This window comes from Podarcis muralis, chromosome Z, assembly GCF_964188315.1.
Source record: "Podarcis muralis chromosome Z, rPodMur119.hap1.1, whole genome shotgun sequence".
Taxonomy (NCBI): Eukaryota; Metazoa; Chordata; class Lepidosauria; order Squamata; family Lacertidae; genus Podarcis; species Podarcis muralis.
In genome coordinates, this window is record NC_135673.1 from 4,097,307 (window position 1) to 4,120,522 (window position 23,216).

At 47.0% G+C, this 23,216-nt stretch overlaps 1 protein-coding gene across 1 annotated transcript; it reads left to right on the forward strand.

Annotated features, from left to right (window-relative positions):
* Positions 1 to 1,727: 1,727 nt before the first annotated feature.
* Positions 1,728 to 23,063, forward strand: TTC16 (tetratricopeptide repeat domain 16). Its single transcript, XM_028714553.2, has 13 exons — positions 1,728 to 1,824; positions 2,109 to 2,293; positions 3,289 to 3,379; positions 4,814 to 4,957; positions 8,141 to 8,241; positions 10,603 to 10,732; positions 12,405 to 12,619; positions 14,014 to 14,261; positions 15,696 to 15,837; positions 17,554 to 17,719; positions 18,147 to 18,289; positions 20,106 to 20,259; positions 21,988 to 23,063. The coding sequence occupies exons 1-13, from the start codon at positions 1,765 to 1,767 to the stop codon at positions 22,135 to 22,137; spliced, it is 1,929 nt and encodes a 642-aa protein (XP_028570386.2). The 5' UTR covers positions 1,728 to 1,764; the 3' UTR covers positions 22,138 to 23,063.
* Positions 23,064 to 23,216: the final 153 nt, after the last annotated feature.

The following is a 23,216-nucleotide window of genomic DNA, read 5'->3' on the forward strand; positions in this document are numbered from 1 at the left end:
CGACTTCCCTCAACTTCCTCTTCTGGTTTGTTGCATAATAATTTCCCCTGCTTTTTGGTTATATCTTAATATTGTATTCTCTAAATTAGATCCTTTCTTTATTCCGTTTGGTAATTGTAAGTGTTTAGTCAAATCCAGCTAATGAGCTTATTTCTTTTTTTCTTTTTAAAATATTTTTTATTAAACAATATCAACAATTATCAATCCAAGTAATCAAATACATTATTTTTTCGCCTTCCCCCCATTTTTATTTCTGTAAATACATGGTAATTGGTTCCCACTCCTTTTTGAAGTATCTGTTATCTTTAATCTCTCAGTTAATTTGGCCGTTTCAGCGTGGTCCATACATTTGTCTTGCCATTCTTCTTTAGTTGGTATCTTGCTGCTTTTCCACTTTTGGGCTAGCAGTATCCTAGCCGCTGTGGAATGAGAGTGCTTTCAATGTATGGCGTGGATGTGATGCTTTTAGGGCCCAATAACATCTGGAGGGGCAAAGCAGTTTCCAGGTGCAAAACTGAGAGATGCAGTCAGGAAGTGCTGGTGGAAGATGAGACCTTGTCTCTGTTGATTGCAAGATAATTAAAAGCAACAAAAAGTTATGTGGCAAATCTAACCACCTTTTTAAATTATGTAGGATTTGTGGCATGTAAATGTTAATGATAAACAGTGCTCTTTTTTTAATAGAAAAAAGGGTGCCACTGCATATTCTTGAGTACCCCCAGAAAAAAATCAAGCTGCGCCGTACAGCCAATGCACTGTGGAACTCACCAAGGCAAGATGTGATGGCTAAAAATCAAACCTTTTAAAGGGGCCTGGACAAATCCATGAAATGATAAGACTATCAACAGTTACTAAGCCCCCTGTCTGAAAATGCTAGAGAGACAAACCTGAGGGCTCATTCAGACTTCCTTTTGTGCCGTGCTTCTAGGTACAGACCCATGCTTTAAAACTCCACATCCAAGTGGTTTTGTTTTGTTTTTAGTCCCAGCGCTTTCCCCAGGAAAACCTGCATTTTACAGCAATTGGGTCTTCCACAGATTGCTGTTTGGTCCAATTCAATGGTCAAATGCAGGTTTTCCAGGGGCAACGCAAAACCACTTGGGCCCATGCCTAGAAAACACAGGACAACTGGAAAACCGTTTTTCGTTGTTACAAAAAGGCTGGGCAGATTTCCCCCCCCCCCCAGCCCAAAAATTAGCAAACAAAACAAATGATTATAATTACCACCGTCTCATACTGCAAACTGAGTCAGGACACAAACAAGACCTAAGGCTTGGGAGATCAGGGACTTTCTAACTTGTGGGTGTGGGTGGGTGTGACAGAGAGAAAAGAGAAAGAAAGAAAGAAAGAAAGAAAGAAAGAAAGAAAGAAAGAAAGAAAGGAAGGAAGGAAGGAAGGAAGGAAGGAAGGAAGGAAGGAAGGAAGGAAGGAAGGAAGGAAGGAAAGCGGGTCAACGGTCTTTGTGCATTTGTAGCAAAGCATATTCACACAACCTCAGATCACCTCAGATCACGTGAGGATGCTCGGATTCTTATCTGGCTCCCCCCTAGTGGCAGTTCTAGGAACAGCGGCAGCTGAAGGGTTGTTTGCTTTTGTGTTTGCTTAGCAACCGGAGGACTTGGAGATCCAGGAGGCAGGCACGATGGAGTGGGATGAGGAGGAGAACGAGAAAGAGGTACAGGAGGTGAAGGTGAGACAGAAGCAAACAACAACCTAGCAGAGGGCAGCTGGGGAGGCACTGGAGTAGATGAGAGACCCAAAGGAATGGTGTTCCATCCTGCAGTCATGCAGAAAGGTCCCAGATTCAATCTTTGGCATCTCCAGGTGAGGTTGGGAGCATGGGCACAGCCAGGATTTATGTTAGGGTGGGGCAGAACCGAGTTATCTGTGATGCAATTGGTCAGTTAGTTATGTATTTTTGTTTGTTTACTTGATTGCCCCCCTGGCTACGCAAATGGCTGGGCTTGACCCTTATCCAGATCCCTGGAGAGCTGCTGCCAGTCAGTGTAGACATTACTGAGCTAGATGGACCATGGGCTGCCTTGGTGTAAGGCAGCCTCCCAGGTTGCAGGGCTTCATTCATTTTGTGGTGGTTCTTTCTCCTACAGGAAGTGAAGATGTCAACAGTCTACCTGGAGTTCTTCCCTACAGCAGTCACTGAAGAGAAGCTTGAGGAAGCCCGGCAGAGAAAGATCAGTCGCATTTTTGGGGCTGCTAAGACCTTGCAACATGTCAAGAACCCCAACAAAGTGGGGACGTTTGAAGGGATCCTGCAGAACAAAATAGATGAGCAGTGAGTGCTGTTGCCCATTCTTCATAATAGCACGTGATGTTCTCACGTTTAAACTAAATTACTCCCAAGTTTTACCCAAGCAGACAGAAGATATGTGGTTCAGTTTGGGCACAACACCAAATTATAGTTTGCAGTCAGCAGGCAAACTAGAATCAGAAACAGTTGTTTGCAGTCGGTTTCTAAACCATGGTATATGTTGACTATGGATTGGTGTGATTTTATTTAATTAATTACATCTTTCTTCCAGGTTGTTCAAGGTAGCTTACCTGGTTTCCTTTCACCATTCCTCTGCTTTTGCCTTGCAAAATCCCTGTGAAGTAGACTAGGCAGAAAGGTGGTGACTAGTCCCAGGTCACTCAGCCTTCCCAGTGCTAACACTGGACAGTTTGATCTAGCTGTCCCCAACCTGGTGCCCTCTAGATGATGCTGGACTCCCATCAGCTTTAGCTGGCACAGCTAGAAGGCTGGGAAGATGGGAGCTCATAGTCCAAAAATACCCAGAGGGCTACAGTAGGAGCTGGAACCATGTCGTTGGACTCTGCATTCCATCAGCCACAGCCAACATGGCCATTGGCCAGAGATGATGAGAGTTATATTCCAGCAACATCTAGAGCAGGGGTAGTCAACCTTTTTATACCTACCGCCCACTAATGCATCTTTCGTGATGTAAAATTTCCATACCGCCCACCGGTGCTCGATGGAAGGAGGATTCAGCTTGTGCCGTAGAACCCCCTACCACCCACCTAGAATCCTGAAACACCCACTAGTGGGCTGTAGGGACCAGGTTGACAACCCCTGATCTAGAGGGCTATATGTTCCTCACCTCTGATATAGACTGAGTCACAGAAATTACTGAATAGCTTTATGGCTGAAGCAGACTATAGTTCTTTTCAGGCTCTTCAAGATGGCTTCTAGTCAAGAAGTGGGTGGTGTGTTACTGCTGCTGTGTTGCTGGTGCTAACAACTGCGGCTTTCTCTCTTTTTTGCATGTACAGTTGCAATAAAGGCGAAGAATACTTCTCTCAGAGGGAGTGGGAAAACGCTGTCACATGCTATACCAAAGCCCTTAACCTGGATCCTAACAAGGTAATAAGGTAGAGTTGAGAATTGTTCAGGCTCACAAGACCGTCTACTGAACATAAGAGCCGTGCTGGATCAGACCAGAGGTCCATCTGGTCCCACATCCTCCTCCCCACAGCATTGAATGGGGTTCCTCTTAGAATATGGTTACCAGATTTTTTTCAATGAATCCGGGGACACTCTCCCCCTTTTTTTTTGAAGCGGAGTAGCAACAGGGAGTCAATAGTTGGGATGGTGAGGCAAAAGACCCTGGGCCAAAGCACACGTGCCTATTGTATAAAGGTGCAAAGCTCTTCTTTCACACCCTGTGAAACATAAATGCGCAGAGTTTTTGAAAAACTGGGCAATGGCGCACCACCCACCCATGACTCCCAAGCCTTCCCCGGTCTCCTTTCCCCATTTGTTTTGACAGATCAGGGGAGGCTTGGGAGTCATGGGCGGACGGCTGTTGCCCAGGAGGGGCCAGCCTGGTTGTGCAGTTGGCTCTGGCTGGCTTCAGGAGCTGCTCTCTGCTCACTGCTGTGGCGCAGGAAGAATGGCGGGCACCACAGCAGCAAGCAGCTCCTGAAGCCAGCCAGAGCCAACTGCACTACCAGGCTGGCTGTCCGGGCTGCTGAGGCTGCCGCTGCCACGTTTTCCGGGGACAGATTTGCAAATCTGGGGACATTCCGGGGACGGAATTTGTCCGGGGACAGATTTGCAAATCCAGGGACTGTCCCCGGGAACCGGGAACGTCTGGTCACCCTATCTTAGAAGTCCATGAGCAGAACATGATCACAACAGCACTCTCCTCACTTGTGAGTTCCAGCAGCTGGCATTTGGAGTCTTCTGCCTCTAATATATATCCATTGTAGCTAGTAGCCATTGGTAGCCGCCTTCCCCTTGATAAGGCTACCCCCTCATGTGCCAAGGGAGCCATCCACAGTAGATAATTCTGGGCTAGGTGGACGTGGCCTGAAGCTCTCCACCCTTGCTGCAAAACCCAAACTGAATCTGTCCCAGGTTGCCCAGATCAGGAGCGGACTTTTGTAATCTTTCGTAATATTGTGCCATGTGCAGAGCCAAAATTTGGCACCCCCAAATAGATTATGGATCTTTTCAATTTTGCACCCCCTCAGCCTGGCACCCTGTGCATGGGGAACCACTTGCACTGCCCTAAATTTGGCCTTGCCCGGACCAAATTGGCACGCAGCCCTACTCCCAGTTGCTGAAAAGAGAGGTTGCTCCCGAGAAGTCTCTAAGACAAGAGCTCCTAGGTAACCTTCCCTTTCTGGGAGGGAGAAGCACCTGCCAGGTAAGAGGCTGAGCCTTGTGTTCCTTCCAGTCTGGCATTGGGGAGGAGTTGGGAAAAGCAGGACAGATCTGGATGTGGCTACCCTTGGTTTGTGTGTTGCATCTGGAAGTGTAGGGGTTTTTGATGCCCACAGTCCTTTTCTGCAGGTAGAACTGTATGAGAAGAAGGCAGAAGCTCTTCTCCAGCTCTGCGACTTCCAGTCTGCTGCATTACACCTCCAGAAGGCCTATATAGTGTCATCACATCAGGAGGACATCGGATGCCGCTTTGCTTTTGTTTTTCACCTCCAGGTAAACAGATAAAGATCAGCATCCCACCCCAGCTTGCTCAGTGCTTCCCTGCCACATCTCTGCATCCCCTCCTACAAATGTATACCAGCATCACAGTATTGGTTTCCCCCACCCACTGAGGGAATCACATATTTGTGGTTTGACAAAAGGCTTGTTAGATGAAGCTGTTTCACATGCAAAAGCAGAGCCAGAGTTGCCCAGTGAACCGGGGAAATGTGATTTCAAATCCTGGCTTCAGACATGAAGCTAACTGGGTGACTTCGGGCTGGCTGGTGTTCATCATTTACACCTTCCTTGCCGGGTCATTGTGAGGTTTAAACTGTGGTGTGTGTGTGTGTGTGTGTGTGTGTGTGTGTGTGTGTGTGTGTGTGGATCCTGTGTTTGATTTTGGATATGAATATAAACGATAGAGAATCCACAGAGTTTTTGATACCGTGCTTTTAATTTCTGGGGGCAGTAATATTATTTACCGTATTTTTTGCTCCATAAGACGCACCAGACCATAAGACGTACCTAGTTTTGGGAGGAGGAAAACAAGAAAAAAATATTCTGAATCTCAGAAGCCAGAACAGCAAAAGGAATCGCTGTGCAGTGAAAGCAGCAATCCCACTTGCTGTTCTGGCTTCTGGGATAGCTGCGCAGCCTGCATTCACTCCATAAGACGCACACACATTTCCCCTTACTTTTTAGGAGGGAAAAAGTGAGTCTTATAGAGCAAAAAATACAGTATTTCTGGGGACTGTAATATTGTGTAATACTACTTATTTTCTGATCTTTGCATCCTGTCTTTCTTCTATGCTGGAACTCAGGTTCAGTGTTGAAGCTACATACACCACAGTAAGGTAAACTCTAATTTAGGGTTGTCATACACCCGGAAATTCCCGGACATACCCAGGATTCTGTCATCTGTAACAGCGCCCGGGCGTATGGAAGTGAAGATTTTTGTGTCCAGATTTTCACTTTTTGGCAAGGAAGCCAGCTTTTCTGGGTCATGTGGCCAACATGACTAAACCGCTTTTGGCGCATGGAGGACCGTGACGAGTGCCAGAGCATGCGGAAACATGGTTAACCTTCCTGCCACAGCGCTACCTATTCATCTGCTCGCACTGATATGCTTTCAAACGGCTAGGTTGGCATAAGCCACAGTAGGTATAGCCTGACATCAGTCTTCCCTGACCTGCTTTATACATAAAGAGAGAGGCAGTGAATATATCCACATTCTACTACTCTATTTTAAATCTGCAGAGTGGGTACTCAGGATATTTTAAAAGCATTAATAGAACCCTGCTGTACCTGAGAAAAAGCCTGTCTAGTACAGCTGTCTGTTTTCCATTGAGATGATGTGCTTGGGAAACCAAAAAGTAGGACATTTTGTAGACCTCGCCTGCTCTTGTTCCGTAGTATTTGATATTCAGAAGCCTGCAGTGAATTCTGATTCTGGAGGTAGCTTATAGCCATTGTGATTAGTAGCATTGAAAAGCTTTATTCTCCTCCATGAACCTGCCCATTTCTCTTTTAAAACCATCTAAGTTGGTGGCTTTACCTTGCTGACAAAGGTCCGTATAGTTAAAGCTATGGTTTTCCCAGTAGTGATGTATGGAAGTGAGAGCTGGACCATAAAGAAGGCTGATCACCGAAGAATGGATGCTTTTGAATTATGGTGCTGGAGGAGACTCTTGAGAGCCCCATGGACTGCAAGAAGATCAAACACATCCATTCTTAAGGAAATCAGCCCTGAGTGCTCACTGGAAGAACAGATCCTGAAGCTGAGGCTCCAATACTTCGAATACTTTGAAGACTCCCTGGAAGAGACCCTGATGTTGGGAAAGATGGAGGGCACAAGGAGAAGGGGACGACAGAGGACGGGATGGTGGGACAGTGTTCTTGAAGCTACCAGCATGAGTTTGACCAAGCTGCAGGAGGCAGTGGAAGACAGGAGTGCCTGGCGTGCTCTGGTCCATGGGGTCACGAAGAGTTGGACACGACTAAACGACTAAACAACAAACAAGTTGGCGGCTGCCACCACATCTCATGGCTGTGAAGTTCACGGTTTTAAGTGTGTGCTGTGTGAAGAATCAACTTTCTTTTGACTATGCTGACTCTATCTCACAGTTCCTGTTAATTTCATAGTAAAAGTCTATGAAAAGCCAAAAATCTCCTCAAAACAACCTTGTGAGGTAGATTCGGTTGATAGATGGCCCAAGATTACCCAGCCTGCTTCAGGGCCTAGTGGGGATTTGAACCTGATTCTGCCCATCATAGCCCAGTGCTCTAACCACTACACCTCGCCACATTGTGTTATTTGTTAGGTTGTATTTATTTATTGTTTTCATTAACAGCTTTGGGCACCTAGTAGGTGGAACCAAGGGAGGGTATAGGTTTAAGCAGAGATGGGACTCTTAATCTCACGGTCATGGGTTTGCTTCCCATGTTGGCCAAAAGAGTCGCGCATTGCAGGGAGTTGGACTACATGACGTTTGTGGTCCCTTTCAACTCTAAGATTCTGTGCCTCTATGAAAAATTAGTGGACTATGGCACGATTCCTGTTCCTTTCACCCTACCATTAGGTGGAGTGAGGCAGCCTCCTCAGGCAGCTGATTCTGCCTGAACTGAAAGGGCAGCAGGTTGTTTTGTTATTTTATTTATTATTAATGTATTGTTACTGTCAAGGATGGGGTCAGACATCAGGGGACTTATTTGTGGGGGTTTTTTTGCCTCAAGTGACAGATTAACATGTGTACGATGTACCCACACTTGGGGGCAAAAGGCCTACCTTGTACAATATGCCACCCTACTTCAGGGAGCTGAATGTCCTGGGCTGTGTCGGCTACTTATTCCATAATTTTATGATGGTTCTGGTTTTTTGCGGGATCCGATTTCTTTCCGCAGGGCCTGTAAGACAGAGTTGTTCCACCTGGCCTTTGGCTTAGAATCAATTTGATCCCCTCCCCCCCCCCCTGTTTTTTCCTTTCTCCTCCTGTGATGAGGCTGCATTTTAATGTTTTAATTGCTTTAATGTTGTATTTTAATCTTGTTTTTAAGTTGTATTTCAATCAACTTATTTTTATTATTGGTTGTTAGCCACCCTGAGCCCAGTCTTGGCTGGGGAGGGCGGGGTATAAATAAAATTATTATTATTATTATTATTATTATTATTATTATTATTATTATTATTATTTTCAGGGCCAGTGTCTGTATGAGCAGAGTGCCTATCTGGATGCTCTCGAATCCTTCACTCGTGCCTCGGAACTTCAGCCTCAGAATAAGCTTTATCGCATGAGGAGGTAACACTGGGTTTGCAACAGAAAAAAAGATATACAGTGGTACCTCAGGTTAAGTACTTAATTCGTTCCGGAGGTCCGTACTTACCCTGAAACTGTTCTTAACCTGAAGCACCACTTTAGCTAATGGGGTCTCCTGCTGCTGCCACGTTGCTGGAGCACAATTTCTGTTCTCATCCTGAAGCAAAGTTCTTAACCCGAGGTACTATTTCTGGGTTAGTGGAGTCTGTAACCTGAAGTGTATGTAACCTGAAGCATCTGTAACCCGAGGTACCACTGTACACATTTAGAAGCAGAAGAGTTTCAAGAACAATGGTGGGTCTCAGTCTCATCTGGCACAACACTGCACACTGTATACTACTAGCCTTTGCCAACCTGGTGCCCTCCAGATGTTTTGGACTATAAGTCCCATCAGTCCCTGGAAGGCACCAGATTGGCAAAGACAAGTGTGCACTAAATTTAGGATGATTGAACAATGAAGGCTTTTCTTTTTTAAAAAAGTATTCTATTAGTCTGGGATTTTAACAGATCGTTACAGGGTGAGCCAACCTGGTGTCTTCTAGATGTTGTGAAACCAGAGTATGTGTCTTCTAGATGTTGTGGACTCCCAACTCCCCTCAACCTAGGAGATTGCTATCCCTGGTTTATTGCAAACAAAAAACAAATCCACTTTCAGTCTTTCTTCCTCCAGAGAGGAAACAGTAAATTAGAGTGCAAGAGCTCCCTCTTGAGAGCCACATTTTTATCACCTCAAGGGGACCTGTTGCCATGCCAGGGGCAAGGGAGCATTTTTGTTACCGTAGTAACTGAGGCCTAGTTTTCAGGGCCCCATCTAGACGCGGCACTATTCGTGAAATTAATAGATAAATTAATAGATAAATAAATATTAATTATTTATTAAATTTCTGTACTGCCCTTCGCCCAAGAGCACAGGGCTGTTTACAGTATGAAAACAAAACAAACAAAAACTAGCATAATAACAAACAAAACAATACTTTCCCTCCACAGTTTAAAAGGCCATAGATTGCTTAATTAGCCAGGTTGAAGAGAAACATTTTTGCCTGGTGCCTAAAGATATGAAAGGGACGCGGGTGGCGCTGTGGGTAAAAGCCTCAGCGCCTAGGGCTTGCCGATCGAAAGGTCGGCGGTTCGAATCCCCGCGGCGGGGTGCGCTCCCGTTGTTCGGTCCCAGCGCCTGCCAACCTAGCAGTTCGAAAGCACCTCCGGGTGCAAGTAGATAAATAGGGACCGCTTACTAGCTGGAAGGTAAACGGCGTTTCCGTGTGCGGCTCTGGCTCGCCAGAGCAGCGATGTCACGCTGGCCACGTGACCCGGAAGTGTCTCCGGACAGCGCTGGCCCCCGGCCTCTAGAGTGAGATGGGCGCACAACCCTAGAGTCTGTCAAGACTGGCCCGTACGGTCAGGGGTACCTTTACCTTTACCTTTAAATATATGAAATGAAGGCGCCAGGTGAGGCTCCCTGGGGAGAGCGTTCCACAAATGGGGAGCCACTGCAGCCAGAGCAGTCGGGCCAGGACTGGCATTATATGCTTAAAACATCTTGCGCTGGGGAGTAACCTGGCCACTGAATTCTGTACCAGCTGAAATTTCTGAACCATCTCCATTGGCATCCCCACATATAAAGCAAGTGTTTCAGTAATCTAACCAAGAGGCAATTGTGCTTTAAAAAAGAAAAAAAGTAAACAACAGAGATGGGCCCAGTGATCTGGGTGGGGCTCCTGTAAGGGGTAAAGGTAAAGGGACCCCTGACCATTAGGTCCAGTCGTGACGGACTCTGGGGTTGCAGCGCTCATCTCGCTTTTTTGGCCGAGGGAGCCGGCGTACAGCTTCCGGGTCATGTGGCCAGCATGACTAAGCCGCTTCTGGCAAACCAGAGCAGCGTTTACCTTCCCGCCAAAGCGGTACCTATTTATCTACTTGCACTTTGACGTGCTTTCGAACTGCTAGGTTGGCAGGAGCAGGGACCGAGCAACGGGAGCTCACCCCGTCACAGGGATTTGAACCACCGACCTTCTGATCGGCAAGTCCTAGGCTCTGTGGTTTAACCCACAGTGCCACCCGCGTCTCCCTGTAAGGGGTAGTGGAGGGGATTTTATAAAAACCATTACCTCCCACCATTGCAGCTCTGATCTGGATCTCCCTCCTTCCCCCCCAAATACAAACAGGAAAGCTCCAATTTATAGGTGTGGTTCCTCTAACGAGGTCCATGCCTTCAGGGTCTGTGTCCCCCCACCCCTGCCTCCTCCTTCCATTCTTCCTCAGCAGGCCAGGTGACCTTTGCAAAACCCTGTGAGCACGCAGGTTCCGATTCATGGCTTTTGCTCTTCTTTTCTGTTTCGCTAGCATTGCCTGCCTCGCTGCCCTGAAGAAATACAATGATTGCCTTCAGATGGTCAATGAAGAAGTTGCTCAGGAGAGAACTAATCCAGATCTCTTTGTCCTGAGGGCTCGACTCTATCAGTGCTTTGGAAAGGTAAAGAGCTGGCTGGGTTGGTTTTCATTTGCAAGCAATGACCAGGTGGAGGAGCAGGTGATGGAAGAGCTGCTGCCAGTTCTGGTTGGACTAGGGATTCTCAAACTGAGAGCTTAGACCAGGGATCTCCCATCCCCACCCCCACCCCAGGTCTTGACAGATCACTTAACTATTTTTCTGCCTTATGTTTACCAATTAAAATGCACTGTGTTAAATGCAAGCATGTTTTTAAAAAACATAATTTGAATGTTAATATAATAGGAAATAAAAGAAGCAAAAAAAAAAAAGCAATTAAAATCAGCGTGAACCAACGATTCCCACACTACTTCTTCCCCTTTCTCTGCTTGCTTTGCTCCCATGTATTGGCTCTGCTCCTTTCAAGTGTTCTGTTAACCTGTTGCCCTGAGCAGCTGGTGCACCCGCTGTTCTTTGCATGCGCACCTGGCCACGCTCTTCCACTGCCTACCTGCATGATGATCGCGGGTCACTAGTTGTCCACAGAGTCCACTTTGGGAACCCCTGGATTAGATGATAATGGGTGATAGAATGGTTGGGGTATCCCTTCAAGCCTGAGGGCCACATTCTTTTGTGGGGAGCCTTTTGAGGTCCATGCAATACCAGTGGGTGGCAAAATTGAATAGAGCTGTTAATACTCATTCACTACACACACTCACCCCTGCCCCACACTCTGTATCCTCCACCCAGCCAAGGACTTTATTAGAGTACAGGGACACTTTACAGCCAAGCAAAGAGTGTAAAGGCCTTGGGGGAGTTCTGAGGGCCAGAGAAATAGAGGTTCCTGAGGTTCCCCACCCCTGGGCTGCAAGGACAATTACTGACCAGGTCTAAGGCCACTTTAAGTCTCTGTGCCATTTCTGCTTGCTTCTCTATGGCTCTGTAAGTAACAGTGAAGAACATAAGAAGAGCCAGCTGGATCAGCCCAGAGGCCTGCCTTGTCCATGTTTCTGTTTCCCACTGCAGCCAAGCGGGACACGAATGCAACAGTCCCTCTCCTGCTGTTGTTCCCCACCGCCACCCCTATCCCGCTGCCAACAGCTGGTATTTAGAGGCTCCATGATCTTGGAGGTGCCATTTTGTGGCTAGTCGCTGCTGATAGGCTTGTCTTCCATAAATTGGTCTTAAGTCATGTTTTATAAATTTATTTAGAAGCTTCTAAGTTGGTGGCTGTCACCACCTCCTGTGGCTGCAAATTCTGTAGTCTTAGCTATGGGGTAGATCTGCACCATAGATTTAAAGCACACCCCACACACATTTAAAGCACATGACTTCCCTCAAGGAATCCTGGGAACTGTGGTTTGTTGAGGGTACAGGGGATTGTTGCTCTATGAGGAGAGGAAACTATGATTCCCAGGATTCTTTGGGAGAAATGATGTCTGTTAGCTATGCTTTAAATCTATGGTGAAACGGACTCTCTTGGAAGGTGGGTGGGACTCTCCTTCTTTGGAGCTTTTAAAGCAGAGGTTGGGTGTCCATTTGTCAGGGCATCTTGTCAGTTAAGATTCCTGCATTGCAGGGGTTTGGGCTAGATGACCTTTGATGTACCTTCCAACACTACAATTCTATGACCTCCCCACCCCCCATGGAGTTTGATGAAGAAGCCCTCTTTATTGGATGAGCCCAGGTTCCAGATAGCATGCTGCCTTCTCCATAGGTCACCTTCTGTTTCCACAACCTCCAAGATGCCCTTGAGTTGGACCCAGAGCACAGCGAAGCTCTGCTGATGCTGGAGCGCTTGAGGAAAGAGGCTCAGAAGTTCAAGGAGCAAGCTGTGAGCAAGGCAGTGAAGGGAAACCTGAAGGCAGCCCTGCTGAAAATCAACAGGGCCATTGAGCACAACCCCTTGCAGGCAGACTACTTCCTCTTCAGGTACCCACCATCTCAGCACGGTTTGAAGGCCTAGACCTCTCAGGGTTTCCCTGCCAGGAGCCTCTTCCATTTTGTGGCTTGAAATTGTTAGAGGCAGCCAACCATGGTGCAAGAAGAAGCCTTTCTTCCGCCATTTTCTCAGCACCGTGCATAATTTTGTGCACCCCTGTTGTGTGTCATGCCCCACCCCATCCCCCAAAAGCCTCAACAGTCTTTGTTTTATTTGTGTAGCTGAGAAAACCATAGCCATTTTCTGGTGGTTTAATGTAGACTCGCTAGTGATCCATATGGTGGAACAGCTCACACAAAGCTTGATACCTAACCTCCCTGTAGATTTTTCAGAAGTGGAAAATACCCGTTTGAAACCCTGGATTGCTGCTGCCAGTCAGAGTAAGTGGCACTGAGTTAATTCACCTGGAATAAGGCCGCTTCCTTGGTCCTTCTGCTTTGCCCTCTTTCCCGCTCCCAGCTCACTGCTAGCCACCAGCACCCTTCCTTCCCCATTCTTGGGAACATAAGAGCCTGCCAGGATTAGGCAAATGACCCACCTAGTCCAGCCCCTGTTCTCAACCAGATGTCTGCAGGAAACCTGCAAGCAGGACCTGAGCACAAGAGCACTCTTCCCCCCTCCTGCGGTTTCCAGCAACGAGTTCAGAAATATGGCTCCCTCTAACTGTGAAGGCAGAGCAGAGCCATCTGGCTATCAGTCCTCCTCCATGACTTTGTTTAATCACTGCCTCCTGTGGGAGTGAGTTCCACAGCTATGCGCTGCATCTTTTCTCTGTTCCAAGTCTTCCAACATCCAGCTTCTCTGGGTTCCCATGAGTTCTGATGTTATGAGAGAGGGATAAAAACTCTTCTCTATCCACCTTCCCCACGCCATGCATCATCTTCTGTCATGTCACCTTTTACTTGCCTTATACAGTGGTACCTCTGGTTGCGAACGGGATCAGTTCCGGAGGCCCGTTCGCAACATGAAAAGAACGCAACCCACAGCGGCACATCTGTGCACGCGCGGGTTGCGATTTGCCACTTCTGCGCATGCGCGTGGTGTCCTTTTGCACGCCTGCGCATGCGCAAGTGGCGAAACCCGGAAGTAACCCTTTACAGTACTTCCGGGTTGCCGTGGGACGTAACCTGAAAGAACATAAAATGAAGCGGACATAACATGAGGAATGACTGTATACCAAGACAGACTTTTGATTCACCAAGCTCAGCACTGTCTTCACTGACTGGCAGAGGCTCTCCATGCTTTCAGAAAGCAAGTCTTTCTGAATCCTACTTGGAGACGCCAGGGATTGAACCTGGGACCTTCTGCATGCAAAGCAGGTGGTCTGCCTCTGAGCCACAGCCCCTTCTCCCAAGGAAATATACTATTGTGATCCCTTTTGCAGGGGAAACATCTTGAGAAGGCTGAGAGACTTTGATGCAGCCATTGGCGATTACCTCAGAGCCGTGGAGCTCAGCCGAGAGGAGGATGGCAGCGAGGTTTGCGTGGAAGCCCAGAAGCAGGTGCTCCTCACCTATAACGACTTTGCGGTACACTGCTATGACAAAGGCTTCTACGAAGAGGCAGTGCTCCTCCTGAATAAAGCCATCACGGGGGAGAAAAATGAGAAGGGGCTCTATGTCAACAGAGGAGGTGAGGGGCTCGTGTATATTTTCTAGTTCTGTGTAGATGTGGGTGGGAGCACCAAAAGGCGGTGTTTTTGTGAGCGCTAGATCTCACTGAGTAGCTCAGCTTTTAATTTTGATGGATGCAAGTTTGGAGAATGAAGCTGTTAGACTATGCTGAGTTGGATAAATTGACTGGGAAGATTAGATATTTAAGAGACCAAAAGTTCATCGAGGACTGGGGGAAATTTGCGGAATATCTGGAAAGTATAAGTGAGGGACAGATAACGCTAGAGGGATTTAAAGAAGCACTGTGAAAAAACTGAGAAGTATTGTTCAAAGGGAAAAGAAATGAAGGGTATAAACAATGACAATACAAACTAGGGAATGCGTAATTAAAAAAATGACTATGGATGATTTACGGAAAAGCTGAAGGAAGTCCAGAAAAGAAACAATTTGTGAAAAATTGGATGTGAAATTAGTATGTATGTTTTGTTGTAAACTAATAAAAATTATTATATATTGAAAAAAAATTGATGGAGCAAGTTAGGGCTGCAAAGACTTCATTGAAATTGTGTGAAATGGTTTATTATTGTTGTTATTCATTTTATATCACCCTTCCTTCAAAGAGCTCAAGGAGGCACCTATGCTTTCCCACCCTTCCACCCCATTTCAATACAACAACTCTGTGAGTTAGGCCAGATGCCAGACAGGGCCCTCGGCTAAATGAGATTCCCAGCAGCCGGGGAGTGAGCCTTCCAACTCCAGGGGAAGCAGAAGCAAAATAAATCGTGCAGATAGGCTTCATTGGCACAATATGTGTATGCAGCTTGTAGGATTATGTAGTCCTAAATAAAATAATAAAATAAAATAAAATAAAATAAAATAAGGACAGCAGGCACATCTCTGAGTTCTCCTCATGCTTAGTAGCTAAGAATCTGAAGTGAATCGTCCTGCTGCATCAGGCCAAAGGTCCATCTCATCGAAGTGACTAGCCGTGTGCCTCCAGAAAGCCCACAAGCAAGGCATGAAAAATGCCCCCGCTCCTGCCCAGCAGCTGTAATTCATCAGAGGCTCTAATTCTGACTGAATAAGCTCTACACCATCCGTACGCCTCTATAATATTCTGCCCCCCCCCCTTCCCTATAGAGCCGGATCTGAACACGAGGCTCATCTCCTCTGGATTGAATTTGTGGACTGTAAGATCTTTGGGGCAGGGAGCTGTCCTCTTTTTCTTTGCTTGAGGTGCCAGGCAGCAACTTGCAGCAGCTGTCCAGGCTTCACCATCTCTGCAGGGGATTGAACCTGCGGCTTTCTGCATGCAAAGCGGGTGCTCTGCCACTGAGCCACAGCTCAGTGTATGTGTGTGTGTGCTGAAAGCGCCTTTTGAACCAATAATTAAAATAACAGAAGAAAAGAACCCGTGCTTGCTGCTGGTGAATTCTTGACTGTTCTCCTCCAGACTGCTTCCTTAAACTGGGTGAGCTGAATTTTGCAATGGCGGATTATCAGCAAGCCCTGGATTTACAGCCTTTCGACCCCAGCCTCCAGAAACGTTCAGCTTGGTTGTACGATGAGATGGGGCTGCAGGAGTTCAGGGAGAGGTATGCTGAGGTCGGCGGGATGGGGCGGGGGGCAACCCAGGGTCTTTGGTGGTGGACCCAGGATCCTCTTCCCTGAAAAGCACAGCACTGGTTGCTCAGACAACATCTTATATAAATTAGCACATGCAAATGCTATGCAAATCTCTATCATGGGCCTGTGCCCTGAATCCTTTAAGTAACCTTGCGGTGCCCCTGCAAATGGCACATTTACTAGAAAACTCCTGGGGGGAAAGACAGGCCTTTGCTTATGTGTGGTCTGACATTTTATACACCCCTTATTTAGGAATTCCTTCATGCTAGGCACTGGGAGCATAAACAGAAAATAAATGAGCAACCACCACGATAATAGCAGAGCTGTGGTCCCCCAGGTGTTGCTAGATGCCCAATTCCCTTCAGTCCCAGCCAGCATGGCCAATGGGTAGAGATGATGGGAGTTGGAGTCTCAATGATGTCTGGAGGAGGCAGTCCTAAATGCCCAAAGCATGTTGCATCTCAGTTCTTACAGCAGCCCTCTTAGGTGCTGGTTTTGACCTAAAAGCCTTAGACAGCTCAGGACCACAATACAGTCATGCCTCATGTTACGTTTGCTTCATGTTACGTTTTTTCTGGTTGCGTCCCGCGGCGACCCGGAAGTACAGTGGTACCTCTGGATGTGAATGGGATCCATTCCGGAGCCCCGTTCGCATCTTGAAGTGAACGTAACCCTGTCTGCGCATCTGTGCGTGCGCAGGTCGTGATTCGGCACTTCCGCGCATGACGTCATTTTGAGCATCTGCGCATGCGTGAGCGGCGAAACCCGGAAGTAACTCATTCCGTTACTTCTGGGTCGCTACGGAGCGTAACCTGGAAACACTCAACCTGAAGCATATTTAACCTGAGGTATGACTGTACTAGGGACGCGGGTGGCGCTGTGGGTTAAGCCTAGGACTTGCCAATCAGAATGTCGGCGGTTTGAATCTCTGCGACTGGGTAAGCTCCCGTTGCTCGGTCCCTGCTCCTGCCAACCTAGCAGTTTGAAAGCACGTCAAAGTGCAAGTAGATCAATAGGTACCGCTCCGGCGGGAAGGTAAACGGCGTTTCTGTGCGCTGCTCTTGTTCCCTAGAAGCGGCTTAGTCATGATGACCACATGACCCGGAAGCTGTATGCCGGCTCCCTCAGCCAATAAAGCGAGATGAGCGCCGCAACCCCAGAGTCGTCTGCGACTGGACCTAATGGTCAGGGGTCCCTTTACCTTTACTTTATGACTGTACTGGAAAGGGTTACTTCTGGGTTTCGCCACTCTCACATGTGCAGAAGTGCTAAATCTCGCTTTCGCACAAGCACCAAATCGCACCGTGCGCCTGCACAGATATGGCGCTTCAGGTTGCGGGCTTTTCATGTTGCGAACGGGCCTCCGGAACGGATCCCGTTCGCAACCAGAGGTACCACTGTACCTCAAGGACGAACTCTCCCCATATGAACTGACCTGGACCCTGAGATCTGAGGCCTTTCTTCATGTGCCCTGCTCACCAAGAGGTCTGAAAGGTGGCAACACAAGAACACACCTTTTCTGCAGTGGCTTCCCATTTGTGGAATGATCTCCCCAGGGAGGCTCACCTGACGTCTTCATTACATATATTTAGGCACCAGGCAAAAATGTTCCTCTATAACCAGGCCTTTAATAATTATAATAAAGTATGCCAATATGCCAACAGGTGTTTTCTCCCTGCTTTCAGTCGATACCCACAGGCCGAAGCATATTTCTCCCAGGCTATTGAGAATAACCCACGTGAGCTGAAGTATTACATGCACCGAGCCAAGACCCGCCTGTTTCTGCAGGAGACAATGGGAGCCAAGGAGGACCTTATTACAGCCTTCCTGCTGGACCCCACAAGGGAGGAGGTAAGTGCTGCATAACAGCGCCATCTTCATTACGCCTTAATGCAAAGCCTCCCCTCACCCAGTCCTGTAATCAGGGGCAACCTGACACTGCCCTCGGACAGGCCTCTGGAAATTGGGGGAAGGGGGAAACAGAAGGGCAGGTGAGCAGAAAGGTGTAAAGCAAGGGGGAGGCAAGGAAAATTGATGGCTGTTGCTTTTTTTTTAATCACGGAACTCCATGAAACGTACTTAGGGTTCCTGAGCAGTCTTCTACCATTTCAGAATCCTTGCTGCATCCATATGCCTATAGAGAAGGGAATCTTTCCTCTACCTGAGCACTGCATTTAATAATAATAGTAGTAGTAGTAGTAGTAGTAGTAGTAGTAAAAGAAAAAATTCCATTCAGTTGAAATCACTTCTCTTCTTTCCCCCTTTTTTTCTTTTTCAGATCCACAGTCTGGCCAATAGTTTGTTTCCAGGAGAGCCCATACAGTCTGCCCTTGACAGTAAAATTGGAGAGCTTGCTAAAGCTCTTCTGGAACGGAGGCTAAAAGCTTGCCCAATATTCGAGGCCTCAGCCAACCACAAAAGGTACTGCAGTGAGCACAAACATGGTGCTATAAAACCAGGCTCCTCCACTGGTGTCTTTGGGTGATTTTCACCCTGTGCAAGTGACCACCTCAAAAGGAGCCATTGTTGCTAGAAAAAGGATTCTTTCCTGATTGCAGTATGATCACGTTGTGTGCGGCCCCCTTGTCCTTAGTCCCCCCCCCCATCTGCCAATATGGGAGGGGCATGAAACCTTACAGTGGGGGTAGCCAACCTGGTGCCCTTAAAAAACCCCCACACATTTTATTCATTTTGTTAAGAAGTGCAAACAATAACGGAAAGAAATAAAACAAATAATAAAAAATGCAAACTGTGGAGCGTCACAGCAGGGAAGGACAAATGTACAAAGGTGTAGCACAGCTCCAGGGGGTTAATAAAGCTTTGACTCATACAAAGATTCCCTTTACAAATAACAAAGATGTGGGAAAATGAAAGTAGTCTCCACCTGTGAGATCCATTATTGTGAATAAAGGTTCTAAAAAGTCTCAGACAAACCAGTTGTTTACATATATTGGTGACATTGTGTAAGTGAGTGCCACACAGTATTTGTGCAATAGTAAAAAAAAATATCTGTCCTTCAAGTTCTGTCCTTTAGTTTCTTTTGGTTTATGAGATATCTTTTCAAGAAGGGCAGTTTGCCAACCCTAACATGCCAGCAATTGAAATTGTTATCTTCCAGGATTTGGCAATGGAGCCCATGGCTGCTGCTAAGAGATGAGAGGTTTTTTTACTTTTCTAGCCCATTCTGTTTCCATCTACAGCAGTGGTTCCCAAAGTGGGAGGTGCCTCCCCTTGGGTGGGTGGGGATTACTGGGGGTGGGGGGTGCTAAAAGGTAAGGGGGTTGCAAGGAGTGCTGGAGGTATAAATGCCTATCGGACCTTGAAAAGCTGGCATCACTGAATCAAGTGAATAAATTATGTTGAATTAATTAAACTATATAATTTTAATTGGATTTATTCAAGTAAACATGCATTTATTCAAATAAATGTGCAATTAATTGTTACTGTTTTGAATCCTATTGTGTTCTAATCTTCTGGATGATGTTATTTATGGGATAGGGGGCACTAGAGATAAGTTTATGGAACCAAGGAGGCAGTGGCCCAAAACATTTTGGGACCCACTGACCAGGCTCAAAGGTGCTAGGTGGAAAGATGGAGCAATGGTTTGTTCAGTTATCAAAGATATATCCGCAACATTTTATTCCAAAATTCATCTACCTTGGGGCAACCACCATAAGTGTTTTTACAGGAATAGAGAAGCTTTACCCAGCCAAATGTTGTTGGACTACAAGTCCCATGAACTCTTGCCAGTATGGGTCAGTTGTCAGGGATGATGGGAGTCCAACAACATTCAGAGGGCTTCACTGGCTACACCTGTCCTAGAGGGTGGTTTTAAAGACTGCAACTATATGCTTGTGAAGTGATTAAAACACTTGAAAGCATAGTAATAATATTACGATTTCCAGAAGGCCTCTAGTCTAGTCTATGCCCCTCTCACCAGGAGAGGGGAATGGCATAATGGTACCAAAGATGCATGAATGACACACAGGACAGAAAAGCAATGGATGTTCAAGAAAGATTATATCCTTGAGGATCTGAAGTTTTAAACAACTGGGAGTCAACCTTTAGCTCTCAAAGGTCGTAAGTGTTGGTGGCTGCAAAGTGCAGCCTGCATGGGGTAGCATGTAGCCTGAAACCTCCAGTGCTAATATTTTTGCATTTCCTTGCTATTGCCTTTGGCACGTCCTCCTCCACAAAGCTTATGTTTTGCTATCTGCCCTTTTCCACCCTCCCACAGTTCAGAGTCAGAAGGAAGTAGTTCTCCCAAAGATTTCTACATTCAAAATGATGAGCTAGAAGCACCAGAGGAGGAAGAGAGGAAGCAGGAAACGGCTGCTGAAGAGAAAAGGCTGAATGAGAAGATGGCCACCTGCCTGAAGAAGTCTAGCATGGTGAGGGCTGTAGCTCAGCAGCAATGCAGGTTCAACCACCAGCATCCCCAGTTAGGGCTGGGAGACAGCTCTGTCTGAGACCCTTGGAGAGTCATAGTCAGTCAGCATAAGCAATACTGAGTTAGGTGTATCGGTGGTTTGACTTAGTGTAAGGTAGCTTTGCTCCCTGTGTTCCTGTGTCTCAGCAATCATTACCTACTAGGGCAGCGGGAAGCACCTTTTCTGGTGCAGCCGAGATAATTCATTTGGTTCACATTACGGAGATGTAGATTTTTACTCTGACTTGGTTGGCGGTCTAGATTTGTGGGAGTCTGCTCCACTGTTGAATTAACTCTGACTTTCAGAAAGCTCTTCATATTTAGTTGGAATATCCTTTCTTGTGACTTGAATCCATGGGTTTGGGTCCTGCCCTCTCCATCTGGAGAAAACAAGCCTGCCCCATCCTCCATGTGACAGTCCTTTAGAATGGCTATCATATCACTTGGGACGCGGGTAGCGCTGTGGGTAAAAGCCTCAGCGCCTAGGGCTTGCCTATCGAAAGGTCGGCGGTTTGAATCCCCGCGGCAGGGTGCGCTCCCGTTGCTCGGTCCCAGCGCCTGCCAACCTAGCAGTTTGAAAGCACCCCCAGGTGCAAGTAGATAAATAGGGACCGCTTACTGGCGGGAAGGTAAACGGTGTTCCGTGTGTGCTGTGCTGGCTCGCCAGATGCAGCTTTGTCACGCTGGCCACGTGACCCGGAAGTGTCTCCGGACAGCGCTGGCCCCCGGCCTCTTGAGTGAGATGAGCGTACAACCCCAGAGTCTGTCAAGACTGGCCCGTACGGGCAGGGGTACCTTTACCATATCACTTCTCAGTCTCCTCTTTTCTGGGCTAAACATACCCAGCTCCTTCAACTGCTCCTCATAAGGCTTTGGTGTCCAGACCACTGATCATCTTGGTTGCCCTTCTCTGGAGATGTTCCAGCTTGTCAACATCCTTAAAACTGTAGTGCCCAGAACGGGACACATACTTGCTAAGCTGAATACAGCCTTCAAAAGACCAGGGCTGGCTATGATTCTTGGATGAAGTGTGACATAGAAATTTAATAAATAAAATGCCTGGGCAGGCAGCACAGTACAACTGAGGCACCCGCCTATTATTAATATAATCCTGCCAGGCTTTGCTGCTTGGTCTGGTGGACAGGCAAGTGGCAATAGTGGAGAAGCTCCTCCATTTAGCCTGGAAAAAGAGAAGTTTCAGAGGAAACGAAACAGTGGTCCTCAAATATCAGAAAGCTGTCAAGTGGAAGCTGGAGCAGACTCACCCCCTATTGCTCCAGAGGGTTAGAACTAAGGGAAGGAAACAGCAAGGAAGCAGAATTCAGCTAAAAACTGAGTTAGTTTGGTGAGCACTGGGAGTAGATATTTAAACAGTGGATGCTTGGGTTGCGAACGTGATCCGTGCAGAAGGCACATTCACAACCCACAGCGGCGCGTCTCTGCATGTGCGGGTTGCGATTCGGCACTTCTGCGAATGTGCAAAGCACGATTTAGTGCTTCTGTACATGCACGTCCCCCGAAACCCATGGTACAGAGCTGGATTCCGAAGAGCAGCTGCTGGGTGACTCCAAGGTCCATTCCAACACTATGATTTAACTGTTGTGGTCTCTTGCGCTTTTTGCAAAGCTGCAGAAGGCAGCCAGATCTACACTGACATTTCATGCAAAATGGTGCTGCATCTCTCTGGCAGGTAAACAAAGAGCTTAAGGCAGCACGAGAGAACACGTCCCTGGAGTCTACCACTGTCCGCCTGGACCCTTGCCCTCACCTGCCTGAAAAGGAGCACTCAGAAGAACCTTACAAGTGGCGCAAGTTCAGCCAAGGCATTGGCCACTTTTAGCTCATATTACAACCATTGCATTTTTTTGCAGTCTCATCATAAAGAGGTAGACATGAACCAGGCTGGCTGAAGTTCCAATGCATTTACTTACTTAAAGACTACAGCCACCAGTTCTGGCAAGCACATGGTGGCGTGGTATTAATCACCAAAGTAGTGTGTCTTCCATTCCGTTCCGTTGATAGGATCCCAGTCCACAAGACTTCCGCCAGCTGCTGGTGCAAAGCTTACCACGGGGCTACTTCAATTCTACAATGAACACTTTTTCTCAGGTACAGCAGTAGTTATTGCACAGCTCCACATACCTACTCATGGAGGAATCGGGAGCAACTTAGCAGTTGTGGGCCAATCTGTTTTTCCCCTCTCAGATAAATATGTGAACACTTAGCCCTGCCTTGTTCTGCATATATGGATTGCACACAGCAGCACTTTTTGTCTAGTGTGGTATCAGTTGAGCGAGCCCTCTTGAAAACAAAACTTACTCTGCCATTACCATGTTTAGTCTAGTCTAGGAGCTATCACGTTCACTGCAAGCACATACGAGTATTATTTTTTATGCAGCCAAGGCCATTACAAAAAAACATACTAACGCAGAATGGCTGTTTGTGCCTTGACAGCTGCAACTGTGTCTTGTAGCCCCTGTGCACTAAAGGTAAATCAATACCTTCTGAGTAGCTCAAGCCCAGTTTTGGAACAAAATAGGTCCTGCATGTAAGGGTCCCAGACACCCACACTGCTTGTCTGCAGATCATTGCAGGAACAATAACTTTAAAAAGGGAAATTTACACAGGAGCCTTTAACAAGACAGAAATATAGGTTTGGGCTGATTTACTGGTAAACACTCTTAACTGCTATGCCTATTCATAGACCTCCATCTTGAAAAGATGCAAACTGTCTATTCTTAATTTGAAATAAAAAACAATTGTGAAGGTCTCATTTTAAGGAAGTTCTTAATATAAGATTTTAAAAACACGTAAGGTGTCATTATAGGAGCTTCTGCCAATGGTTTTCCTCTTCCTCTGAATATACAGAAAAGGCTTGTCTGTACCACAAGCCTTTCGGAGAGAAACTTGCAGAGGCTT

What these genes read in the sequence shown, in the direction of transcription:
- TTC16 (XM_028714553.2), top strand. Translation starts at nt 1,765, where the DNA reads ATGGTGTTCCATCCTGCAGTCATGCAGAAAGGTCCCAGATTCAATCTT. An exon ending in TCTATCAGTGCTTTGGAAAG is followed by an intron (nt 10,733 to 12,404) that starts GTAAAGAGCTGG and finishes CCTTCTCCATAG; the next exon opens with GTCACCTTCTGTTTCCACAA. An exon ending in GCAGACTACTTCCTCTTCAG is followed by an intron (nt 12,620 to 14,013) that starts GTACCCACCATC and finishes TCCCTTTTGCAG; the next exon opens with GGGAAACATCTTGAGAAGGC.